Source organism: Amia ocellicauda, chromosome 14 (genome assembly GCF_036373705.1).
Source record: "Amia ocellicauda isolate fAmiCal2 chromosome 14, fAmiCal2.hap1, whole genome shotgun sequence".
Classification (NCBI taxonomy): domain Eukaryota; kingdom Metazoa; phylum Chordata; class Actinopteri; order Amiiformes; family Amiidae; genus Amia; species Amia ocellicauda.
In genome coordinates, this window is record NC_089863.1 from 18,109,410 (window position 1) to 18,134,531 (window position 25,122).

The window sequence follows — 25,122 nt, forward strand, 5'->3', positions numbered from 1 at the left end:
AGTACCTGCTCAAGGGTACAACAGCACTGCCCCACCCAGGATTTGAACCCACAACCTTCCAGTCATGAGTCCAGAACTGTCAGTTGGATGCAGAATACATTAAAACTCAAATACTCAAACACCTCTCTGAAGAAGGTTTAATGCTGACAACATCATTAGGCAAGGCTACGATGGTGAGCTGAATAACCTAAATCTAGTACATTTCTTGATGCTTCAATTCTAGAGCCTCTCAGGCTGTTGATCAGTTTCATAGGTTAGTGCATTCTTAAATCCAGAACCTCCTAAACAACAGTAGAGTTCATTGAGCACCATTTATTCAATCTAAATAATTATTAACTATGTAAACATCACTGTATTCTGCTCTTAAAACCTCTCAGCGATTTCACAGACCTAACATTACTATTTTTCGAAATAGCTTTCGTCCGTTTCCAGTCCGTGCCTCTTTCACATGGCTGCATGTCCTTGGATTGACAAAACTCTTCGAAGTGTGTGGAGTTCCTATAGTACTAGTAGCTTTAAAATAAATAAATAAATGTTCTGTTGGTCATGAAAGATAATGATAATATATTTACAGAAGTTACATTTAATTATTTATATATATACACATTGAGACACACACATATTGCGATATGTTAAGGAAACTTAATAAAGATGTATATCACAAACATTACAAAAAAATGTTTAAAAACTAAATAAAAAGCGAAGTACCAAAGCCATACAAAGAGCTGATATCAAACCTATAGAATGTGTTATAAGAAACCATTGGAGTAACCATTATGTCAAGTTACAAGAAACTATTGGGATAGACTTGGCCAGAATTCCTTTAAAAAATGTACTTTGCTTGATACTTGTCAATATATATACTTACATACGTATAGGTACTGTATGTGGGTGTACATTTGAGCAGAGAGATATATACAGAATTCTGTGTGTATAAATTAAAATCATCATCACGGGTGTTAGTAGTAGTAGCAGCAGTAGTGTCACTGCACAGAATATGTTTCTACTTATAGAATAACCTGAGAAAATATGGATTTTCGGTGGAGTTCCCCTTTAAGCCAAAGTTTCAGGCTAGATTTGTCAGTGGATCGTATTGGATTACAACATCTATTATTTCCGATATCCGATCCAGTGTTTTTGGCCTGTATTGGACCGATAACGATATGGATTATCGGATTGGCGCATCTCTAGAAACAACTACACACATAATTGTCATTTCATTAGAATTGATATCTCCCTAACAGTCAACCTCTCTTGACACTGGAATATCACAGATTAATGGCAGTCAGCTGTGTGGGTTTAAAAACACTGTAATCCAGAAAATAACATGATGGCAAACAGTGCGCAAACTCCATGTGTTGACATTGCTGTGTGTTGACATGGTATAATTCTGCCAGTCAGTCACTGTGTAGCACACAGTGACTGACTGGCAGAATTATAATAAAAGGGAGCTTTTTATACATGTACTAAATCAATTTACAAATTACGAAATCTATGCTCCACAGTGGGCACACCAGAGACACCAGACTCTGTCTCACTCCCAGCACATCTCCACCCTGACATGCACTCACAGATTCTTCCTGAGAATCCGTCCTTTCTTCACTGACTAACGACTGGTTATTGGCTTTCGTTTGCAACATGTGTGTCTTTTACTTCGAGTAAAAACTGAAGTCCAAAGTTGCAACTTAAGACCACGGCTCAATTTAAAATAGCTTTAGGCCCAGGATTATGCAGTGTGCGAGGCCTGTCCTATCTGTACATATTATTATTTATTTGTTTATTGTCAGAAACCCTTATCCAGGGTGATTTACAGGATACAAGAGCATCTGTAAATAGGCAATGTCAACACACGGAGTTTGCGCACTGTTGCCATCATGGATACATTGATAATGTCACATGTCTCTACAAGACAATGCATCTTAGTGAATGACTTCAGTGATACTCTTCCCACTCTGGCTGCAGTGTTATGGTCTTTTAACTGTGAGTGTACTAGTGTGTGCTGAGATTAGCTGCCTGAGAGAAAGTCCTCCCACACTGGGCACTTCTGGTGTTTAAGGCTATTTCCCCAATAAAAGCTCTACCCACACTGGGCACAGCAGAACGTTCTCTCTCCTGTATGAGTACGCTGGTGAAGTTTAAGGGTATGTGCCTGAGAAAAGCTCTTCTCACACTGGGTAGAACTGTCTCTCTCCTGTAAAAATGTGCTGGTGTTTGTTGAGATTATTTGCCTAAGAAAGGCTCTTCCCACACTGGGCACAACAGAACTTTCTCCTGTATGAATGTTCTGGTGTGCATCAAAGCTGTGTGCTCGAGAGCAGTTCCCCCCATATTTGGTGCAGGTGTGGGGTCTCTCTCCTGTATGATTGTGCTGGTGTCTTGAGAAAATTTGCATGTAAGAAGTTCTTCCCACACTGGACACAGCAGAATGGTCTCTCTTTTGTATAAAGGTGTAGTATTAGTTCTCCTGCACACCTGAAGCTCTTCCCACACTGAGATGGTAATGCTGTTTTCTATGGCACAGTAGGGGGGTCTTGGATGAAGCTGTCCGTGCTGTGATATGGGGCATTCCCCACTCATTGTACAGTCACCCTTCCCACTGAGCCCCGCCCTCAAGGCAGCAGACTCTAGGTCGCAGTGTTCACCTCCAAGGAGTGCAGGCCCCGGGTCACAGGCATACATAAGTGTTTTTTTTTTTTTTTATAAAGTAAAAGGACACTTATGAATCAAGCTATATAAAACATTATTAAAGTGTGAAAAACAGAGTTATGGGTTACACATTATTACAGTAGTGTTACGTTACTAATATTACATCTTAATGAGTTAATATACCTCAATTTAACCCAAAAACAGACTCCTCATATATTACTTGTCTCCCCTCCCATCTCCTCAGTGTCTGCTCTGCATCAAGCGATTGTCTTTATGCAAACCTGGTCCCCGACATGCCTGCACGTTAGGGCTACACCTTGTTTATGTGGTTAATGCAGAGTCCAGTTTGTCATTAGGCAAGCTCATTTTTCCCCTGAGAGAGAATCAATGAATATTTATTAATGCAAATTAATATGCATAGTCTAATAAATTGTATTTGCTACTGAATAAATCAACAATATAAAGTAAATATGATGCCATTTCATCTTTGAGATCCGCATGTCTGGGATCTATTGTTTCAGAAGCAGAGACTGTCTAGAGGGATATTAGAGATGTCATACACTGGAAGATTATCAGAATTGCTCTCACTCTGATAACAACAGCACCAAAACTCACACACACACCTTACACCAGAACCCTCTATAGCTTCCCGATCACTTTGAGAAGGGCCCTGTGTTTAAAAAAGAATTGTAATTCAGCCGCGATGCACTATACACTCACCTAAAGGATTATTAGGAACACCTGTTCAATTTCTCATTAATGCAATTATCTAACCAACCAATCACATGGCAGTTGCTTCAATGCATTTAGGGGTGTGGTCCTGGTCAAGACAATCTCCTGAACTCCAAACTGAATGTCTGAATGGGAAAGAAAGGTGATTTAAGCAATTTTGAGCGTGGCATGGTTGTTGGTGCCAGACGGGCACCTTGTTGAATCGATGCCAGTTCTGAAGGCGAAAGGGGGTCAAACACAGTATTAGTATGGTGTTCCTAATAATCCTTTAGGTGAGTGTATGTTCATGTAGCCTTCCCAGTTACGGTAACTGAATTCACAGTTAAGAAATCAACTGATTGTGCTTTGACTCATTACAAAAATACAAACAATTTACAATTAGTAGAAATGGTTATGTAATGCATTGCAGTCAAAAAGCACTTAACTGAGCTGATAGAGGCAACAATATCCACCTGGTATTCTGTACACCAATGGGTATCATTTGTTATGCACAACTTGTACTTTATCTTTAGACTACACTTGAAAAACCAACAATAGACTGGCATTGATCATCAGGAAAAATACATAAAAATAAATAAAGGCAGAGATTGAGAGCTAATAAACAACCTGTTCCAGTAAGAACATAAGTGAAAGTAATGAATGTCGTGGAGACGAGATTGTCGTTATGACAGGCATTTGTTTGTCCTCCAACGACTATTGAATACCTCAGAACTGAAAGTAATATTATCCAATAGTTAATGTGCACTCGGTGAATTACACAGTGTTGTGAAATCCAGACACACATTTGAAGTCAATTGTATTAATGACTGGATTTTTCTCAGATAATACCAGTTACATTGTCAATGCATACATTGACAATCTTCAAGGTTTACTACCAAATTTAATACATTTGAATTGTAATGATCACACTAGTATTATCTGTGCAATATTGGGGGGGGTGGGAGCAGGCAGAGATAGGACACTGTCTACTCCAGTGCTGTCATAGCGTTTTAAAAACACAACATTTCAAGCTGCCTTAAACAAGCCAAGAGCAAATCTCTACACTGCACTGAGCTCGTCAACTACTCTGTATAGTACAGTAAATATGGTACTGTAGTAATGTTCCATATAAATGTACCACAGATAATGATATAGCATATGAAGTACTATGGTTAAAGTGTTCAAATGCTTTCCACTGGTAACAAATCATCTTTATTTGAATCTATTGTATGAGCCCATTCTACATGCAGGACAACAGCATGTTTCAGCATTGTTTAACAGTGAACAGGGTCAGTTGGGTTGTTTACAGTGTACAGTGGCATTCCACTTCTAATGCACCCCAAGGGTCAGTACTGGGTAATCAAGGTAACTGATTGTAACCATCCCTATAATTCACAAGCTGACAACATAAAAAAACCTGAAGCAAAACCAGGAAGCTTAGATGCCAAAAAACAAGGGTACAGTAAGTGTGTAGACTATACGCTATGTAAATAACTGCTGGATTAACTTCAATAAACGCAGTTGAACACAAGAAAGGTTCAAACTGAGGAGTAATCTGGAAATGGTCTATCAAAAACATTTCAGGAAGTTTAAGCATTTTAAGGCATTGTTTCGTTTTCAATTTGATTCTTCAGTGTATCGATCCAATGTCGTTACAATGTAAAGGTGCACACGGACTTTAGACAAAGACAAGGGATGTGTGTACATTTACCTGACTGCCTGTTAACATTTTAGACTAAATGATCATCTATTTTCTTCTGAATGTCAGAAGTATTTTAGTTTGCAAACCATTTAACCCCCCAGCATGTTGCAGTCCCTGTGCTCAAATAGTATAATCAGTTCCTGTATTTGTGGCATTTTGGTATCTTAATAGTTGTGATTCTAGACTGTTCTTGGACAATACCATGACCAGACAAGCCCAAATCCATGCTCTCACTTCTTCCCCATTCTGGCTCTCATGTGATGGCCTTCATGTTTTCTCAAGTTCCCTACATCACTGAAACATCTCCCACACTGGGTACAGGAGTACGGTTTCTCTCCTGTATGAATACGCTGGTGTCTGTTGAGGTCTGATACCACATTGAATCTCTTCTCACAATGGGAGCAACAGTACGGTCTCTCTCCTGTGTGAGTGCGCTGGTGGATTTTAAGGCGACATATATAAGAGAAGCCCTTCCCACACTGGGTGCAACAGTAAGGTCTCTTTTCGGCGTGAATGAGGTGGTGCCTAATAAGTTCTGATGTCCCTGTGAAGCTCTTCCCACAATGGGGTTGGTGATGGCTACGCCACAGTGATGTGGGTGATGAGGGGGAGCTGTAGGAGCTAGGTGGTCTAGGGAGTCTGGGATGGAGTTGTCTGCTCTGTGATGACCGGATCTCACCCCTCACTGCACTGTCAGTCCCCCCACTGAGCCCCACCCTCAGGGCAGCAGACCCCAGGTTACACTGTACACCTACAGGGAGCTCAGACCTCAGTTCACAGGCACTGTCTGTAATATTGTCAGTTTTGAGATTACGGTATGTCTCACTGAAGAGAGTCTGTGTTTTGGGCTCCACTGTGTAAACAGAGTCCAGTGTATCGTCCTCTGTTTTGATGTGATCAGACACCAGACTGGGCCCACTCTGTGTTCTGGTAGAGCCCAGCTCAGCACCAGCTGCACTGGGTCCACACTCAGACCCCAGTTGCTGGATCCTGGAGAGATTTGCAGTGTGGGGTGAGTCCAGGTCAGGGTCACTCTTGATTAACTTTAGCGTGAACTTTGACCCTGCTGTGCCAGATCGTACTGCCCCGAGTCCCAGTGTTAAATCCCCAGTGTGTGGCTCTGTCATGTGGCCAGACTCCAGTCCCCTGAGCTCCTCCTCACTCAGTCTGCTCCTGTGCTGCTCAGTCAGGCCCTGGTTGTCTTCAGTATCTGTGAGCTCTGTGTCCTGCATCAGACTGGAGTCCCACTCCTGCTCCCAGTGCTGCTGCTCAATGGGAGCCCTTTCCCCAGAGTCAGGGAGAGCGCTGGCCTCTACAGCTCCTGGGGGAGAGATGACACAGGAGAACGGCACTGAAAACAGCAGCTCTGAAAACTCACACAGTTCATGCAATTACTAGGGTCGGCCTTAGCCTTCTGGGAGCCACACGGCAGATTTGATTGTGGGGCTCCCCACCTCGCTGCAAAACATTTTAGTGGTGCCCACCAATGGAGGACAGAAAATGTTTGTGTGTCTTTTAGTTTTACCTAAACATTTAAATAGTTATAAATAAATAATCACAGAACATTATTGCACTTTAACATGCACTGTAAATGTTGAACAAATAGATGTATTGTAATACATACAAATGTAAATAGTTGTGTTATTTCAATGTGCACAGTGCTCTAACAAAACAGTTTAGTTAAAAAAACACCCATACCACAAATACTCTGTAATGCACTTGAATTGTAAGAAATGTGATGTGTAAGGAGTCCACAGGACCACAGTGAATCATTAAGATGTTTATTGACACAGCAAAGGTTCTGGGTCCGGAGAAAAATGGTAGTTATTTATAGGTCAAGACCTGGAAAGCAAACAAAGAAAAGTCTATATATGGAAATAATTAGGAAGAATCAGTGAATATGCACAAAATGCTGATTAATATGCAAAGCTAATAGATTAAATTGGTTACTGAATACTAAACAGAGCTGAGTAGATTTGTCCAACACTCTGGTACATTTCCACTGCACCACTTCAGTATGCTTCAGTATTCTCAGAAAAGGGAAGGTTCGTTATGAATATAGCCATGTTTACTTCATTCTATAAAAGTGTCAAGGCAGGAAAATCAAATGTTTTGAGAACTGGGTGTCTGTCTGCTACCAGACGCCTCAAGAGACACTGCACTGTACAGCACTATGCAATTATCAGGTGTAAAATTTGTGAAGGAAGGAGACCACACAACTTTAGACACAAATCTAAAATATGCATTAAAAAGACATGCATTTAAACTAAGCATGTTCCCATTAAAACCAATGCATTTTAAAATGGGACCAGCTTTTGAAGACATCTTGAAATACTTCAAGACAGCTGTACAGTATTTAGAGATGGTTTGGGTTGCAGATGTGTTCAAATAATTTGGAGGCATCTAATCAGGCCATTATCAAGAGATGCAGTATTGATATGAAGAGATCTGCAGCTGCACAGAAGTGTGTTGATCAACAGCAGCCCAGCAGCCCACAGCTCTGTCACTGGCCCTGCATTCAGCTCATCTTGGTGCTCCTCGTCTCCTCAGCCCTTCAAGTGTCCAATCAGGACAGCTGGGCCAACACAGGCAGCCAGTGATGATGAGTAATCAGTCAGTCCAAGCCTATTGTATGGAAGGGTTTCAATGCTTCATGTAAAGTCACAAATTCACATTTGTCTACAGGTTTGGGAGTGAAAGCGTCACAGATCCATTAAAATAAAATACATTTCAAATCTATGCTGTCATTGGCTCTCATATGATAATGCATCTGACCTGTGTGGCATAGACAGAGAACAGTCAGGATGTACAGCGACCACAATGACTCCAGCACAGAGAGACTGCAGCATAGCCAGTGACAATATTATTATTAGTAAACATCACAGACCTCCATATGAGGAAGCTACAGATATTTCAAACTGAGTGAGACTGTGAGCAAAGAAGACTGAGTTACAGATGCAGAACAGAACTCCGGTTATCATTGACGACACCAGAAAACAAACAATGGAGAGCTGCAGCTGACACACCACCGGCAAACCTGCAGTCAGTTAGGAGTCCGAATTGGAAATGCAGCCCATGCTGGCATTGAGATGCAACTATCATCATTATACTATACAATGGTGTGTATGGTATACATTTCAGAATATTATTTCACCTTATTCAGCATTTGTCATGCGTCTGACTGACGTTACAGCACCAGCTTATTTGAAATAAATTGAAACAATGCATCTGCTGTGGTTGTTTACACACACAATTGCAGAAGTCCAGAGTGGGAAGCGTCCCAATCTCTAGCAAAGCAGGAAAGACCATCAGCGCATGTAGGGCTCAGCATGGGCGGCCATTACAGCAGCAAGAGAAACAGCTGATCCACCTTCACTGCAGAAAGGCAGCACAGGGTTCCTGCAATGTGCCCTGAGGCCCCCTAGTGGACAGCACCTGGTTTTAAAGTATTGCAGAGTTAAAATACATTTGTTGTGAATTGGATGTTTGTACAGTCTTTGTAGATTGTTAAAGTTCTTGTTCATTTAATTTTTTAATATAGATATCCCCTATGTGAATGTATTTCCCAGCATAAAATGGTATTTCCTGTATATAAACTGTTGTCTATAGAATATATTTTTTTTTTTAAACTGTCAAAAAAAAAAAAAAAAGTTTTTCAAACCCAAATATTATTTTGATACGTCGTATTATGCTCGTTTCTGGTTAGCTGGCCGAACTGTCGTCAGGAAACTTCCCAACATATTTCACTGTCAGGTGTTCAGAAGACTTTAGTATGTTCCATGAAGTTACCAATACTGGCATGTGTAGATTTAATTTTAAAGTTAAAATGAGAATAATGTATGTATAGATAGACTTATAACTGGTAATTTCTAAGCTGGAAAGTGTTTCCAGAGTCCCATTTTGTGTTGTCTTTATTGCGAGTGAACTCCACACAGGGCTGTGTCCCATTGCGTTAGGCTTCCTCTAGTTCAACTCCATGTTGAGCTTTCATACTTTCCCTACTGTGGAAGACACTTGCAAAAAGTGGATACAAAATATTCAGCATGAGGGGTTCAACACCTTATACAGTGAGGGGAAAAAGTATTTGATCCCCTGCTGATTTTTTACGTTTGCCCACTGACAAAGAAATTATCAGTCTATCATCAGTCTCTCTTAAAGGAAGTGCTCCTAATCTCAGCTCGTTACCTGTATAAAAGACACCTGTCCACAGAAGCAATCAATCAATCAGATTCCAAACTCTCCACCATGGCCAAGACCAAAGAGCTATCCAAGGATGTCAGGGGCAAGATTGTAGACCTACACAAGGCTGGAATGGGCTACAAGACCAATCGCCAAGCAGCTTGGTGAGAAGGTGACAACAGTTGGTGCGATTATTCACAAATGGAAGAAACACAAAATAACTGTCAGTCTCCCTCGGTCTGGGGCTCCATGCAAGATCTCACCTCGTGGAGTTTCAATGATCATGAGAACGGTGAGGAATCAGCCCAGAACTACACGGGAGGATCTTGTTAATGATCTCAAGGCAGCTGGGACCATAGTCACCAAGAAAACAATTGGTAACACACTACGCCGTGAAGGACTGAAATCCTGCAGCGCCCACAAGGTCCCCCTGTTCAAGAAAGCACATGTACAGGCCCGTCTGAAGTTTTCCCATGAACATCTGAATGATTCAGAGGAGAACTGGGTAAAAGTGTTGTGGTCAGATGAGACCAAAATCGAGCTCTTTGGCATCAACTCAACTCGCCGTGTTTGGAGGAGGAGAAATGACCCCAAGAACACCATCCCCACCGTCAAACATGGAGGTGGAAGCATTATGCTTTGGGGGTGTTTTTCTGCTAAGGGGACAGGACAACTGCACCGCATCAAAGGGACGATGGACGGGGCCATGTACCGTCAAATCTTGGGTGAGAACCTCCTTCCCTCAACCAGGGCATTGAAAATGGGTTCGTGGATGGGTATCCCAGCATGACAATGACCCAAAACACACAGCCAAGGCAACAAAGGAGTGGCTCAAGAAGAAGCACATTAAGGTCCTGGAGTGGCCTAGCCAGTCTCCAGACCTTAATCCCATAGAAAATCTGTGGAGGGAGCTGAAGGTTCGAGTTGCCAAACGTCAGCCTCGAAACCTTAATGACTTGGAGAGGATCTGCAAAGAGGAGTGGGACAAAATCCCTCCTGAGATGTGTGCAAACCTGGTGGCCAACTACAAGAAACGTCTGACCTCTGTGATTGCCAACAAGGGTTTTGCCACCAAGTACTAAGTCGAAGGGGTCAAATACTTATTTCCCTCATTAACATGCAAATCAATTTATTACTTTTTAGAAATGCGTTTTTCTGGATTGTTTTGTTGTTATTCTGTCTCTCACTGTTAAAATACACCTACCATTAAAATTATAGACTGATCATTTCTTTGTCAGTGGGCAAACGTACAAAATCAGCAGGGGATCAAATACTTGTTTCCCTCACTGTATAGGGTCTGCAGTCGCCACTTTAAAAAGGAAGATTTGATCAAGCATTCAATTACCAAGTGTTGCCTAATTGGTCCTGAATTAATTAATTGGTCAGCTTATTGTACATGCACAATAATAAGATCATAAGATGAAAAACAACAGAAAAATATTACATTTCAATATCTATGGTGCCATCACTGATGAAGGGGACCTAAACTGGAATGCACAATCAGGTAAAACTGTATTGTGCTCAGTTGCATTTCACCTCCAGTGCACAGGACCACACAACAGTGGTTTTCCTGCTCTCTATTTGTCTCTGCCCCAGCTTCACATGCTTACAAATGCATAAACGATTAGTATAATAAATTAACAATTAGCCCTGTTAATGTTGTCTTACAGTGCATAAGCTCTTCCCAGCAACCTGTCTGTTTAAAACTCCTGTTAAAAAACTTAGCACTGTTTGTCTCCGCTTCAGTTCAGTCACATATTCACTGTTTTAAGTCTACAGCTGAAGATTAACTGCATTCAAACCCTCTATTGGAAATAAATACCCCTTTCACTACATACTGCTTTATCCATCGTTACCAATAACAAACAAAAACATTTGAAAATCACTATAGTTTCAGAAGAACAAGAAATACATTGTAATATTCAGGAAGAGAAAAAGGCTTAACTTTGTTGCTTTATTAAATGTTTTTACAGGCGACTGGGTCATAACCATAGGAAATGCAATGTGTTAGAAATAACCACCACAACTCACAGATATAGTGAAGTACAGAAGTGCTTTTTAATCTTATAATGAATAATGATCAGAGAACATGTAAATCACAGATGGAGGACCCCAGTAACACCGACTCTCACTATATTAATTCTCACCCTCAATGATAATAATTCTGTCCCTGACAGACATAGGAGGCGACTAATCCTTTAGTTGCAAAATCACTCAAAGAAAACTTTCCAAATGTCACCAACAGAAACAAAATCTTGTATGTTTGAATTAGTTGTAGAAGAGATTTGGCATCTAGTACAGTTTGACCACTGCTGCTTTCAGAATTTTCTGGAATTTGCATCCAGTAGTGTTAAGACCTTATTAACTGATCCTCAGCCCCACCGTGTGCCTACTGACAGATCCAAGTCCAAGCACCAAAACCCCAGATGCAGCTCCTTGAGTTTGAGAGCGGGGGTGGGGGGGTTGTGCTGCCAGGGCACGATTGGGTTAGAGCAGGGGGGTGTGTAGGTGGCAAATTAATTAAAAATTACTTTTTATAAAGGCACTGCTTTGGTCACCAACAATGCTGCATTGCATATATTAATAAAACCTGTGAAATGAAGTCTCAAAGTGCATTTTCTGAATGCAGTGCACGTAACATGCTCTGCACATCGTCTAAACTTACTTGGCCATACTTGAAGAAAGCAAATTGTAAAAGTAAATTAACTTGTCGTTGCTGTAAAATGTGCACTCACTGCCTGCCCTGCCCGCAAAGCACGGTTCTGTTAGTAATTGCAGGAAAAGGGGAACATACCTGCAATCCCACCTTCACCGGTAATCACACAGTGGAGCAGCTGGTTTGAAGCTGAAGGTAAATGATTTGGCCGATCATGCCAGTTAGGTAGTCTTTCAGTGGCCCGACTGACTGTGTTAGCTAAGAAAGCCCTTTGTGAAAGCAGTGATAAAAACGAAGCCTACATGACTAGTACTGGACGGTTTTGTGAACCTGCTGTGCATTCTGGTGCAACTTAAAAGATCACTTTCCAAGTCTCACTGTGATTGCTCCAAGGGGTTTTTTGGTACCCGTTAACAGTGTGGCCTGAGAGAGGTCATTTTCATCTTACAAAGATGTCTTGTGGGATTACAGATGCTCAATCAAAAATGACAACCTGGCAATGTACAACATGCTGTTTCTGAAGTGAGGAAAGCTAATAACCATTTTACACACTATAATTATCCTTGTCAATAATCAACATTATATTGTTTAATACAGTACTAAAAGGCTTCTGTATTCATGTAGTGAAAACTGCATTACAGTGTCTACATTTCTGCGATTATGCTATTGCCCACGTTCCATGACACGGAAACAATGAAAAGCCTTATAACAAAGTTACCGATAGGACCCCGAAGTGCAATGACACACTTGGCCCACCCCCTAAAACAGTCCCAAGTATACTGCACACAGGTATAACTACCCCTTTTGCTCCAGCCTCACAGACCAATAGAGTGACCTCGATAGTTGGGGAACGGTTTCTTCATTTCAGATAACCTAGAGTGCATCTGCAATCCAACATTATCTTTCAATTTTGAAACAGTTCCTCAGGCATTACGAGTCAAAGTATACCCACATCATCGTGAAGGAGGACTAGGTCAGCAGAACAGTGACAAGAACATGATGGAATGTTTTCCATATGCAAGGAACTCCTTCAACACCAGATAACAGGGAGAGAAAGAGAGAGCAGGGAAGTAAGATTTGCTCATGTTTGTAAAACAGAAATAGAGTGCATCACATCCAATCTGCAGAAACGTGTAAAGGTGTGAGGCATAGACCAACTCACCGCTGCACAAAGCTCAAGACAGTGGGACACCTCGAAAAATAAAATTAGCCACTAAGTGCTCATAGCTGGTTTACCTGTAAACCAGCTAACATGATGGTGTCCACAATCCAATGTGACAGGTGTTCGTTAAGGCCTGACCCAAGAATCACATAGCGTGACGGACAAAGATCTGGTCATTTTATTGCAAAGATTGTGCACCGTTCACAGACTGCAGAGACCAAACAGGACAAAGGGTAGTGTGTAGTGCAGTAAATATGGTACTGTAGTAACTGATCATATAAAATGTACCACAGATATGCCACAACAGTGAACACTGCCAGTTTGGTGTCTTTTAATGTACCAGCATATAGTGCAGTTGCACTCCACTGTGGGTACATAAGAATCAGTAGTGGGTAATCAGGACCATTGTGACCATTATATTTCACAAGCTGCCAACATAAAAAAAAAACAGAAACAAAACCAAGAAGCATAGCTGCCAAATAACAAGGGTGCAGTATTTGTGTAGACTATACGCCTTGTAAATAACTGCTGGATTAACGCCATTAAAAATAACTATTCACAGGCAAACATGCAGGGTGTTTATGAAGTCCATGTGAAACTAACCACAGACAAACACATTAAAGGATCAAACTGAACACCAAGAAGAAAACTGGAAATGGTCTATTGAAAACATTTCAGCAAGTTTAAACATTTTTTATTCGATTCTTCATTGCGTCAATCTAATGTTATTAAAGTACAACACTGCACACAGACATTAGATAAACCCTGTATGAATGTTTTCCTGACATCTTAGGTGAAATGATCGGCTATTTTCTTTACATTTAGATGTGAACATTTCCAAAAATAGTTTAGTTTCCAAACCATTTAACCCCTTAGCACGTTGCAGTCTCTGTGCTATATTGTCATTATCAGATCTTGTATTTGTGGTGATTTGTTGGCTTATTGGGGATTGTAAATTTAAGTTCTGTTCTTGGCATTCATCATGAAATACCCCAAATCCACAGCCTCATTTCAGCATCATTCTATGAGTGTTCTCATGTCTTCTCAGGTTTTGTACATAACTGAAGGTCTTCCCACACTGAGTACAGTAGAATGGTTTCTCTCCTGTGTGAATACTTTGGTGTATGTTGAGGCGCGATGCATCCATGAACCTCTTCCCACAATGGGCACAGCAGAACAGTTTCTCAGCTGTGTGAATACGCTGGTGAGCATTAAGGATGCGTGATTGTGTGAAGCTCTTCCCACACTGAGCGCAGCAGAATGGTCTCTCTCCTGTGTGAATACGCTGGTGTCCCCTGAGATATGCTGCCCGAGAGAAACTCTTCCCACACTGAGCACAGCTGTACGGTCTCTCTCCTGTGTGAGTGCGCTGGTGGGCTTTTAGACTACTTGATTGACTGAATCTCTTCCCACACTGAGCGCAGCAGAATGGTCTCTCTCCTGTGTGAATGCGCTGGTGTCCCTTGAGATGTACTGCCTGTGAGAAGCACTTCCCACACTGGGCACAGCAGAATGGTTTTTCTCCCGTGTGAATCCGATAGTGTGTGTTGAGGTGTGCTGCATCAATAAAGCTCTTTCCACACTGGGTGCAGCAATATGGTCTCTCTCCTGTAAGAGTCTGCGTTTTGGGCGGTGTATGAATGGACTCCAGTGTATCGTCCTCTGTTTTGATGTGATCAGACACCAGACTGGGCACACTCTGTGTTCTGGCAGAGCCTGGCTCAGCACCAGCTGTAATGGGTCCACAGTCAGATACCAGAGACTGGATCCTGGATAGATCCGCAGTGTGGGGGGAGTCCAGGTCAGGGTCGCTCTTTATGAGCTTCGTCTCTGCTGTATCAGACTCCAGTGCCCCAAGTCCCTGTGTTGACCCCTCAGTGTGTGGCTCTGCCATGTGTCCAGACTCCAGTCCCCTGAGCTCCTCCTCACTCTGTCTGCTCCTGTGCTGCTCAGTCAGGCCCTGGTTGTCTTCAGTATCTGTGGGCTCTGTGTCCTGCCTCAGACTGGAGCTCCACTCCTGCTTCCAGTGCTGCTGCTCAATGGGAGCCCTTTCCCCAGAGTCAGGGAGAGCGCTGGCCTCTAGAGCTCCTGGAGGAGAGACGACACAGGAGAACAGCACTGAAAACAGCAGCTCTGAAAACTCACACAGTTAATGCAATTACTACATACAGTGTTTCCCCTACCATTATACTGTGGCCTGCACCACCAAGCTCACGGGCCACCCCCTTGAATGACAAAAAAATAAAACTCAAAAACAAAAGCACATATACTCTGCCCTCTACTATTGTTTGCTATGAACCCCCGTCAACAATGCACTAACATGCGCCCTAGCGTCAATGGTCCACTTACCACTAAAACCATGCCGTCAACAATTTGCCAACTGACCACCTTGCCTGTGCACATTTCAGGGGGAAACACTGATATAGGAAGGGAGTTCTGACAATGGGAGATGTTCCACTAATGAAAGAAAACGGGAAACTGCTAGTAGGAAAGTCCAGAAATGTTTTTTCCTCATTGCCAGGAATATAAGGAACAAGATGTTAGACCAAGAAGACACAGTGCTGGCATGTGACTATGATGTTGTAGGAGTGACAGAAACATGGCTTACAGGAAATGATGGGGATGAATACAAGTTGAAAGGATACACACAGTTTAGAAGAGACAGGCAAAATCGAAGAGGTGGTGGGGTAGCATTATATGTCAGAAACGACATTGAGGCAGAAGAACTCAAATTAGATCCTCGTAATGAAACAGAATCATTGTGGGTTAAACTTTTGAATAAAAGATCTGGAGGATTAGTGGTAGGAGTGTGTTGTAACACTGCATGTAGCAAAGATGTGGCTGTTATAATGGGGGATTTCAATTTACCAAACACACTGGGAATGCCCAGTTGGGACTACAGAATCAGAAATAGAAATAGTTGAGATGGTAAATGACTATTTTTTTTAACTCAATTTGCGAGTAAAAATAATGTTGTGCGAGTGTACAATTTTTGAACTCTATAAGGAAAGACTACATTGAAATGATTATGATAATTAACGATTCTATACTAATCATTATTACAGTAGCAAATGTGGGAAATGTAGTTCGGCTGTGGATTGTCTCAATTAACCGAAGGCGGAGGCTGCAGCTACACCTGTGGAAAGTATAGGAGCACTTTACATTGAATTTACATTGAAGATAGTTTGCGACAACATGTGCAAAGCTGAACTCGCATGGCGTGAGCATGGCAATGATGCATGAGCACCTTATGAGAGACACACTGGGGCCAAAATGACAGGACTGAAGATGCCCAGGATGGCAAAGGCTGTTGCCTCTAACACGTCATTTGTAGTCTGTCATCCGAAAAGTTGTCTGTCAGTACGGCACATTGGATCCGTTAAAACCGCACAAAATACTCAGCTTTTCAGTTTCTTGAACTCGTGTGCGTCTCGTAAGCTACACCCGTTTCTTTACCTCCTCAACTACAGTATTATACATTGTATTTCTATCGCAGTCTTATTATACCCACACACAACACTCAAGCAAGAGTCAAAACAGACACAGTAAAGACAGGCAATCCAGCAGTACAGTACATGCAGACAAAGTAAGAAAGAAACCAAGCAGCTAGGTTAACCAATGAAGGGGAGCAAGCAATAAAAAGGCTGAAAAGATTATTTTAAAACTTGTAACTAACAGAGATCCTTAACTTTTTCAAAGATTTTTTAAGACAATTCTTTAAACTATCCTGTGTAGCTTCTCAGAGCCTCTGGAAGTGCGTTGCACAGCCGTGGTGCATTATTACAGAAGACTCAGACTATATGATCAAACTAGTGGCATAAATATTGAATTCAAAATATAAACTGAAAACGTTTGAGTTTCATTTTGAGTTTGCAACGGTGTTGCCGTGTGTGCATATATTTACACAGGGACATGGAGAACGTGGGGGGAGGGGTAGGGGTGGTGTGAGCCACTGCCCCTTTTCTTTCCCCCAATTGCCCTATATGCCCCGACCACCCCCCAAGACCTCACTTGGCCGGCACCCCCTCACCGCAACCCAATGGTGTTCTGACAAACTGAGCTTCCCCAGGATGAGCTGCCCGGTAGTCTGACAAAAATGGGCTACCACTTGGAATGAGCTGCCCTGACTGAAAACATTAGGAAGCTCATCCTCTCTGTGAGAAAGGACCTCTTACTGCATCTTAACCCTTCAAAACCGAGGCAGCTCATCCTGTCATCTATGCATAAATAGCAAATTAGTCACTATGTGAAATAATACGGGCAAAATAATTTTAAATGTACCTAATTATTACCAGCAGATTTATGGGCGTGTTCACTGCGCACGCGTACTTTCGCTAGGCAGCTCATTCTGACAAGTAGCGGAGTTTGTCAGAACACCCGATAGCCACCCTGGATAAGGGCGTCTGCCAAGAAATAAGTAATAACACCGGCACCGGCACCCTGCCCAACCTAGAACGGATAAAGAACGGATAATATGCCACAGGTTAACAATCAGTCCAGTCAAACCCTAAGAGAGATCAGGATAAATGAGGAGGAGGTACTAAAGGGACTAGCAGAATTAAAAACAAACAAATCACTTGCACAAGATGGGATATTTCCAACAGTACTTAAAGAAATGAGTGAAATTATTTTTAGGCTGCTAACTCAAATATTCCAAATGACACTTAGAACAGGGGATGTGCCAACGGACTGGAAGACAGCAAATGTCAAACCAATCCACAAGAAAGAGGATAAAACTGAGCCAGGAAATTACAGAGCAATCAGTCTCACCTGCATCACCTGTAAAATGTTGTAAAAAATGAGGAGACAGAAAATAAAGGAGCATCTAAATGAAAACCATATTCTTGGAGATAGTCAACATGGGTTTAGATAAATTAGTAAGACATGATCTGCCTTATTAGAATTTTTTGAACATGCAACTGCAGCTGTAGATCATGTGAAAGCATATGATATGATATACTTAGATTTTCAAAAAGCTTTTGATAAGGTTCCACACCAAAGACTGATCCTCAAATTGGAAGCTGTAGGCATTCAGGGTAATGTAAGTAGATGGATTATGAACTGGTTGATGTATAGGAAGCAGAGGGTGTCGATTAGAGGAGTTGCTTCTAACTGGAGTGAGGTTGTTAGTGGAGTTCCACAGGGATCAGTACTAGGGACTGTGCTTTTTCTGATCTATATTAATGATCTTGACTCTGGGATAAAAAGTCCACTATAATTACACTATGTGAAGAATAGAACTAGAGAAAGTAACACATGAGGAAGACCTAGTAGTTTATGTGGACTCCTCCCTTTCCCCATCCAAAGAAAGCAATAAAAAAGGCAAACTGAATGTTAGGGTATATTGTCAAAAGTCTAGAATTGAGAACAAGGGCAGTGATGTTCAGACTGTACAATGCACTAGTTAGAGCTCATCTGGATACTGTGTGCAGTTCTGGGCTCCAAACTTCAAGAAAGATATCGCTGCTCTAGAGGCAGTTTAGAGGAGAGCAACCACATAAATAAATGATAAGTACTAGGGATGTGCTTGACAATATTACTATCGATAATTCCACAGCTGTTGTCCACGATTATTGAAATAGTCCCCATACATTCGAATATGCATTAAATGCGATATAATGCAATGTGACAATTTTTGCAAAGTGCAGTGGTTCTGGGCCAATTAAATTTGCCTACAATGGTAGAAAACTTGACAGGATCCTACAAGATCCTACAAAATGCTTTAGGATCCCCATAGTATCGTATTCAGGATCGGAATCTTCGCTACAACTCTGTGAGGAATATGATTTTATACCAATCATAGAGTTTATAATCTTTATCAGGATTTGGGATATTTTAGGAACTATCAGAAGCACACAAAATTGGATTGTCAGGTTTGTGGAAAAAATAAGCAATAAGCAAAGACAAAGAACCTTGAAGATCAAGGCAAAAGAATTAGCCTAGTAAAAAATTTAAATTCAGTCACATTACATATGTTATGTAAGTATATAGTAGGAAGGAAGTTAGGAAGTACTTATGTACTCATGCATTGGATTCACTGTCCTGACAGAATCCTGTAGGATCCTTTAAAATCCTTTAGGATCCCCGCTTTATGTATTGTCTATACTGTTACCTATAAGTGGGTTAATGAAAGACATTTTGAAACCCTAAAAGTCATATAATATTAATATGGTTGAATGTAAAATATCTAATAAACTAACACTTCTAATACCCAATTCATAAATCATGATTAATAAATGTTTTACATGACAATGATCAATATTAATAATTAGATTTATTGATAATCATACGTACTCCAGTGCTATGAGGTTTTCGAACGTTTGATGAGTTAGAGAAATTGGGCAATATTAAAAAAAAATTACTTTCAGTTAAACTTTAATTTCCAGATTACTATATAGCGTTAAAGGGGGGGGGTATTTTGATAGAGCATTCTAGCTCTGAGCTGGAGCTCTGATCTAAAGAAGACCTCTCCCCCAAAGTTACCAGAATTCCTGATCTCATCAGCCCATGAACTGCTCTATATCAAAGTGGCAGTCTTGGGAGGATGGCACAGAGAATGGGCCAAATGGCTTGGAATCCCTGCTGTGAAAATGTCTGGGGAATAGGGCCTGTAGGTAATAAAAACCCTTTGAAGCAGGCGAGAGCTGAAATCCAGACGCAGAGCTATGAACCCGGACCAACCGGCATTTCCAAATGATGGCATGGATTGACATCATTCATAAATCGAGCCTCCTCCAATAGGACACTGGGGGCTGAAACCGAAATCCAATCTCACAAACTCAAGAACCAATCACCTATTGATCTGACAGGCGTATAAAGGACAGCGCACGGTATCTCGGTATCTCTCTCTCTCTCTCTCTCTCTCTCTCTCTCTCTCTCTCTCTCTCTCTCTCTCTCTCTCTCTCTCTCTCTCTCTCTCTCTCTCTCTCTCTCTCTCTCTCTCTCTCTCTCTCTCTCTCTCTCTCTCTCTCTCTCTCTCTCTCTCTCTCTCTCTCTCTCTCTCTCTCTCTCTCTCACCTGAACCAGTAACTCGCTGCCACAGCTCGACCTGTAGCTCTCTCACCAGAAACGGAACCGGAAAGCAACTAAGTGTTTGCCGGCAACAGAAGAGTTAAACTGGGAGGAGATTGAGCGGTACGAAGAATTCTTTAAAGAACTTTTAAAGAACTTTACAGACTGCGCTGCCCGCCTGTACCCACCTGATCAGTGGAGTTTTACAGCTGGACAATTGACTAAGTCGACTGAATACAAAAGTGTCAGTCATTTAAATAGCTATTGAGTCTTAAGAAACTTGACCCTTGGGAATGAACAACGCCCAGCTTTCCTCAAAGACTTTGTCTTCAAGTAACTACGGTGGAAACCCTGCTTGCAAAGAAGACATCCTGCGCACAACTTTGGAGCCTTCAAACCAGGGGAAAATCTGTTTGGAAAAGACTGTTTCGCGAAACCCCAACTTCCAGGAGCATCGACTGAAGTGGAAGTTATTGGACAAAGCCGAACCGGACTGCCTTTGTTCCAACCCACACGGACCTCGTGCCGTGTGCTGTTATCTGAGCCCGAAGACAGAGAGGCCTCTCTGCGACGAAGTTCAGTTTGAAGTTTATTATTCATGACATTTGAGAAATCAATTAGAAATGTTATTCTGTGAGTCATAAACTTTAGAATGTCTAATATCATTTAGTATTTTATTAAATATAAACGAGTGCTGCATTAAACTGTTTTGTTTGACAATTTTAGAAATAAAATCTGTCAACACTGAGAAATATCTTCTTATTCCTGTTTAGTCTGAAATTGATACACGTTAATAGACACTAGATTATAGGTGGCCCTGCCTATCCTTAATCATTGAACAGTAATCAATTAGGGAGAATTGTGGTAACAAGAAATTATAGGATCTTTCTCGGCACCCAAACGTAAATGAGACAGATATATATAACGAGAATTATTTGACTTAAATACTAACCTGCATTAGTTATTTAATGTCCGACTAACAATACTGATGAGAGACTCACCTTTATCTTAGTAACCGGTATTGTAGTCGATATGTTTGTAAGTTTGTGTAACGTTTTGTGTGTCATCATATGCCATTCCATGGTCTTTGATTTGTTGATCTTGAGTGAATTTTAATTAATTCGTTTTTCCTTTTTTTGTATAACTAGTGGTGCTACATTTTATCTTTGTTTTTAATAAATTTGACAATTTATATCTTTGGAATTGGTGTCTGCGTCCAATTATTGCAGAAATTGAGTTCTACAAGATTCTAGGATTCTTGATAAGGTGATACTTAAATTCACTTCTTTAACTAAAATTTAAAAGTGTACCTTAAGCTACAACTAATACATGTAATAATTTCCAGATTACTTATATATTTAAATCATATGGCATCTGCTCATCACTCCTACAGATCAATACTAATATTTGGGTTATTCTGTGCCAAATAAACTAATCTTCAGTGTTAGAAGTACACATAAGTGCACCAAAACCAATACATGGAAATGCATATTAGAAATACATTACTGATTTTCACTTCATTGATTCTCTACTAAACCAAACTAAATGTCTCCTTAAAAATGTTTACAAATAATATTTACAGTCAAGACCCTCTTCTGATTACATCAGAAAATGATATGCTTGGCCCGGAATTTGGTTTGGGAACCAGTGTCCCTATTCCTTCATGCAGATCAGCAAAAGGACAAATTTAACATCTGAACAGAGTGATAACAATAAAGAGACATAAAATCACAATAGTTAATGTATAAAACCTTTTGGATAGTGACCCACATGTTGAAGCAAGAACAGGTAGTATGACACTTTAGCATTACTTGTTTTTTGTATCGCAAAAGAATCAATCACTTGAATAAGGCTGACAACACTAATAGCTGATCAATTAATTCAAAGATGGAAGGAAGGCAATGCAGCCACATTCCTGCAATCCTTCAGCTGGTCACATCTGATTAATCAAGAGCCACAGTGCCCTATCTGGACTAGCCTGAATCAGAAATGCTTACAGGGGCAGATAAATCATTCAGAATACCAAAGATTTGATCTGGATTACAGAACCATAATGTACTTGTCATGTTTGTCTCTCTGTTCTAGACCTTTAGCACTTTACAAGTGTTGTCTGTCTTTAATGCTGCATAAATGTTAGTATATTAAAAATGTTGGCAATTCATTTGTATCACAGGTTACCTTTTGGTAGCCCATTGAACTACCACTCATAGTAATCTGTCTGTCCCTGACTTAGATCGAAAAAGTTTAATATGAATGATAAAAATAAGTACTGAGGAGCTTGTGTCTGTATTGATTTTACTAAACAAATATGTGGGCAGTAGGAGCAGTGATGAGTAGCAGTGATCTAACGAAAAGTAATATGGGTGGCTGTATTGAACTCGCAATGTTTAACAACTGAAATTATATATATATATATATATATATATATATATATATATATATATATATATATATGCACTTAAACAAACAAAAGGCCAGTGGGACTAAATGGAATTTGATGGACATCTGTATTTTCTTTCAAACAAATAAGTGTATTCTTGTTCTAGTGACTATTGTAACATGTTCCATATACATTTCATTCCATACATTTTTTTCACACAATATCACATGATCCTGTGCCACAATACAGGATCTAGTACAATATTGTCAGGGTCCTGTGCAGGATCCTAGGGTATGGCATAGGATCCTGTAAGCTCCTACAGGATCTTACAAAAGATCTTGAAGGATCCTACACAGGATCTTGCACAAAGATCCTATCACAAGATCTTAAACAGGATCCTGTCCAAGATTCCTACCAGGGTGGAATTCCATACTGTTCACACACTGGAGTCAAAGGACATTAGGGGGTCAAATGACAAGTCATGCCATATTTTTCCACTATGCTTTGGCTACTTTCATATTAATTCCTTCTTTACACCTTCCACTGCCACTACCTGCTCGATTCTGTTCCATGTAATGCTTATCCTTTTGGGTACAGCCAACTGATACAAAGTACTATTTACTAATTGTAGTATGTTACACTTTCCACACACTGCTGTATTCTGTGTGATATAAAGCCAACACTTTGTGCAACACAGAATGCCATGCAAGGAGAATCTCAAACTAACTCCATTTCAAGATCTCAAACTGAACATTAAGTCAATTTGAGATTTCGAATCGACTTCCTCTGAAATTGCTGTATATTTTTAATGGACTTCCTGTCCAATTCGAGATCTCAAAATGACATCATGTCCCATCTCGAACTGTATTCCAGATATCTAGTTTAAAACGTCATTTCAAGATCTCAAATTGGGAGCTTTAATTCAAATTAGATATCTTAAATACCATTTGGGATCTCAAATTAACATCAATTCCAAGATCTTGAATTCGATTCCAAATACAATTTGAGATCTCAATTTCAAATCTTGAAATTGAATTAGTCTGACATATCTGCAACTCAAATTAAGTTCTTAAACTGTATCTCTAAATGCCAATTTGGCTTGCCATACTTGCAAGGCCACCGTTGACTGCCATTTGCAGCTATATATATTTTACTATTTATTACTTTTATTACTAGTAGTAGTAGCATTCATGTCCATTATGCAGAGTGACATGAAGGTTACACAAGAAACATTTTAAGCATTACAAGACTAGTGCAGTAAAACAATCGGTACACATCCTAGTACAATGGCCAATAAGTGCAGATATAGCCTCTCTCTCTCAGGTGTGTGGCTGTGTGCTAAAGGGATGACAAGGTATAGTAAAAACAACAAGTGCAAATAATACACAAGTGCCTAAATGAGGACTTTATATTAGTACACGACACATTGCAATGCATTACCATGAATATCACAAAGATTTAGATTAGCCATTTAAATTGCTCTCAGCGCCGCCTCAATGTCTGATTTGTCTGCTCATTTCCGCACAGTGACGTCAGGCGCAGAGTACCGGCCGAAAAGTGTCGTGAAGATTGTGTTGCTGCCCTTGTTGTTCTCACACCGAGCGTGTGAAATGGACACTCGTCCCCTCTCTCTCGGCCTCGTACATCAGCAAATACATTAATAAATTAATGAAGTGTTACCAGCGCCGGCGGCCCGGGCCTCCCCCTCTCTCCTCCCGGCTCCTCGGCTCTGCACAGGCGGCCCGTCCGCTCCGGAGCTCCAGTGACACACAGCCGCCTCCCCCGCCACCATGAGCTCCTGCAGCCTCCGCCTCAGCGCCTCGTTTTCTCTCTGTCTGCGGGTTATTTCCACCCGGGACTCCGACACCGTCTCTTCCACCGCCTTCCAGATCTCACACAGGGCGGCTCTCATCAGCTCGGCCAGCGCCGAGGACAGGCGGCCGCTCAGAGCCGCGGACACCGACATCTTAGTCCAGCGCAGACAGAAGCAAATATAAGTTAGTATATTAAACAGCGTGGGTTGTAATGGCGTCACCGCTGCTCTCAGCTGCTCACTGTTACTGTTTCCCTCGGTTTGAACCGAAGCACAAACTCCGCCCCTTATCTGCGCGCTGCTGCTACACACAGAAGTAGAGGGATTTCTACAGACTGACGTCATCGTAACACGTTAAGAGAAACGCCATCTTGGTGGGGTGAGAGAGACCGCGCACCACTACTTTTCTTATTTTGGAGTTATCGTTACTGTATCTGTAAACACTTTAGAACACGTGTCTGAACTTGTCACGCCCGTAAAGCTGGTTTTGCTTTCGAATTTGAAGTTGATAGGACACACTGCTGTTCTGTATAATATAATCACTCCAAATTTTCAGGGACTTAATGAACACCAGTCACATTTTACACAGGCATTACCAAAATAAGGCTTATATTTTTGTTCAATAAAATAGTTTGTCTTTATGTCACCGCAATCTACTTGTTGGAGTTTTCTTCTACACCAACCACCCAGAAATCCTTACAAGCACAGATCATGAGATGGATATAACAATATATAAAAAATAAAACAAAAGGCCTTGCATATCCCTTGGATCAGGGGTTCCCAACCCTGCTCCTGGAGGACCCTACCCTGCTGGTTTTTGTTCCAACCAAGCTCAATAACTTAATTGAAGTTATCATTTGCT

General features: G+C 41.1%; 1 protein-coding gene across 2 annotated transcripts; it reads right to left on the reverse strand.

Moving 5' to 3' along the window:
- Positions 1–563: 563 nt before the first annotated feature.
- LOC136767799 (uncharacterized) lies at positions 564–25,072 on the reverse strand. 2 transcript variants are annotated; one of them, XM_066721807.1, is made up of 2 exons: positions 24,128–25,072; positions 564–6,380 (listed from the first exon to the last, which is right to left on the reverse strand). In XM_066721807.1, exons 1-2 carry the CDS (start codon positions 24,603–24,605, stop codon positions 5,290–5,292), a joined length of 1,569 nt encoding a protein of 522 aa, XP_066577904.1. In that variant the 5' UTR covers positions 24,606–25,072; the 3' UTR covers positions 564–5,289. The 2 variants fall into 2 exon arrangements, with proteins under 2 accessions (XP_066577904.1, XP_066577905.1); XM_066721808.1 differs by lacking the exon at positions 564–6,380 and adding an exon at positions 11,179–15,144 and having other exon boundaries at positions 24,128–25,062.
- Between the last annotated feature and the right edge of the window lie 50 nt (positions 25,073–25,122).

Bases quoted from the DNA above. Each gene is read 5' to 3' on its own strand.
- LOC136767799 (XM_066721807.1), bottom strand. From the start codon at position 24,605: ATGACGTCAGTCTGTAGAAATCCCTCTACTTCTGTGTGTAGCAGCAGC. The intron at 6,381-24,127 runs GTAACACTTCAT...TCTCTCCCCCAG, and splicing joins GGCCCGGGCCGCCGGCGCTG to GAGCTGTAGAGGCCAGCGCT.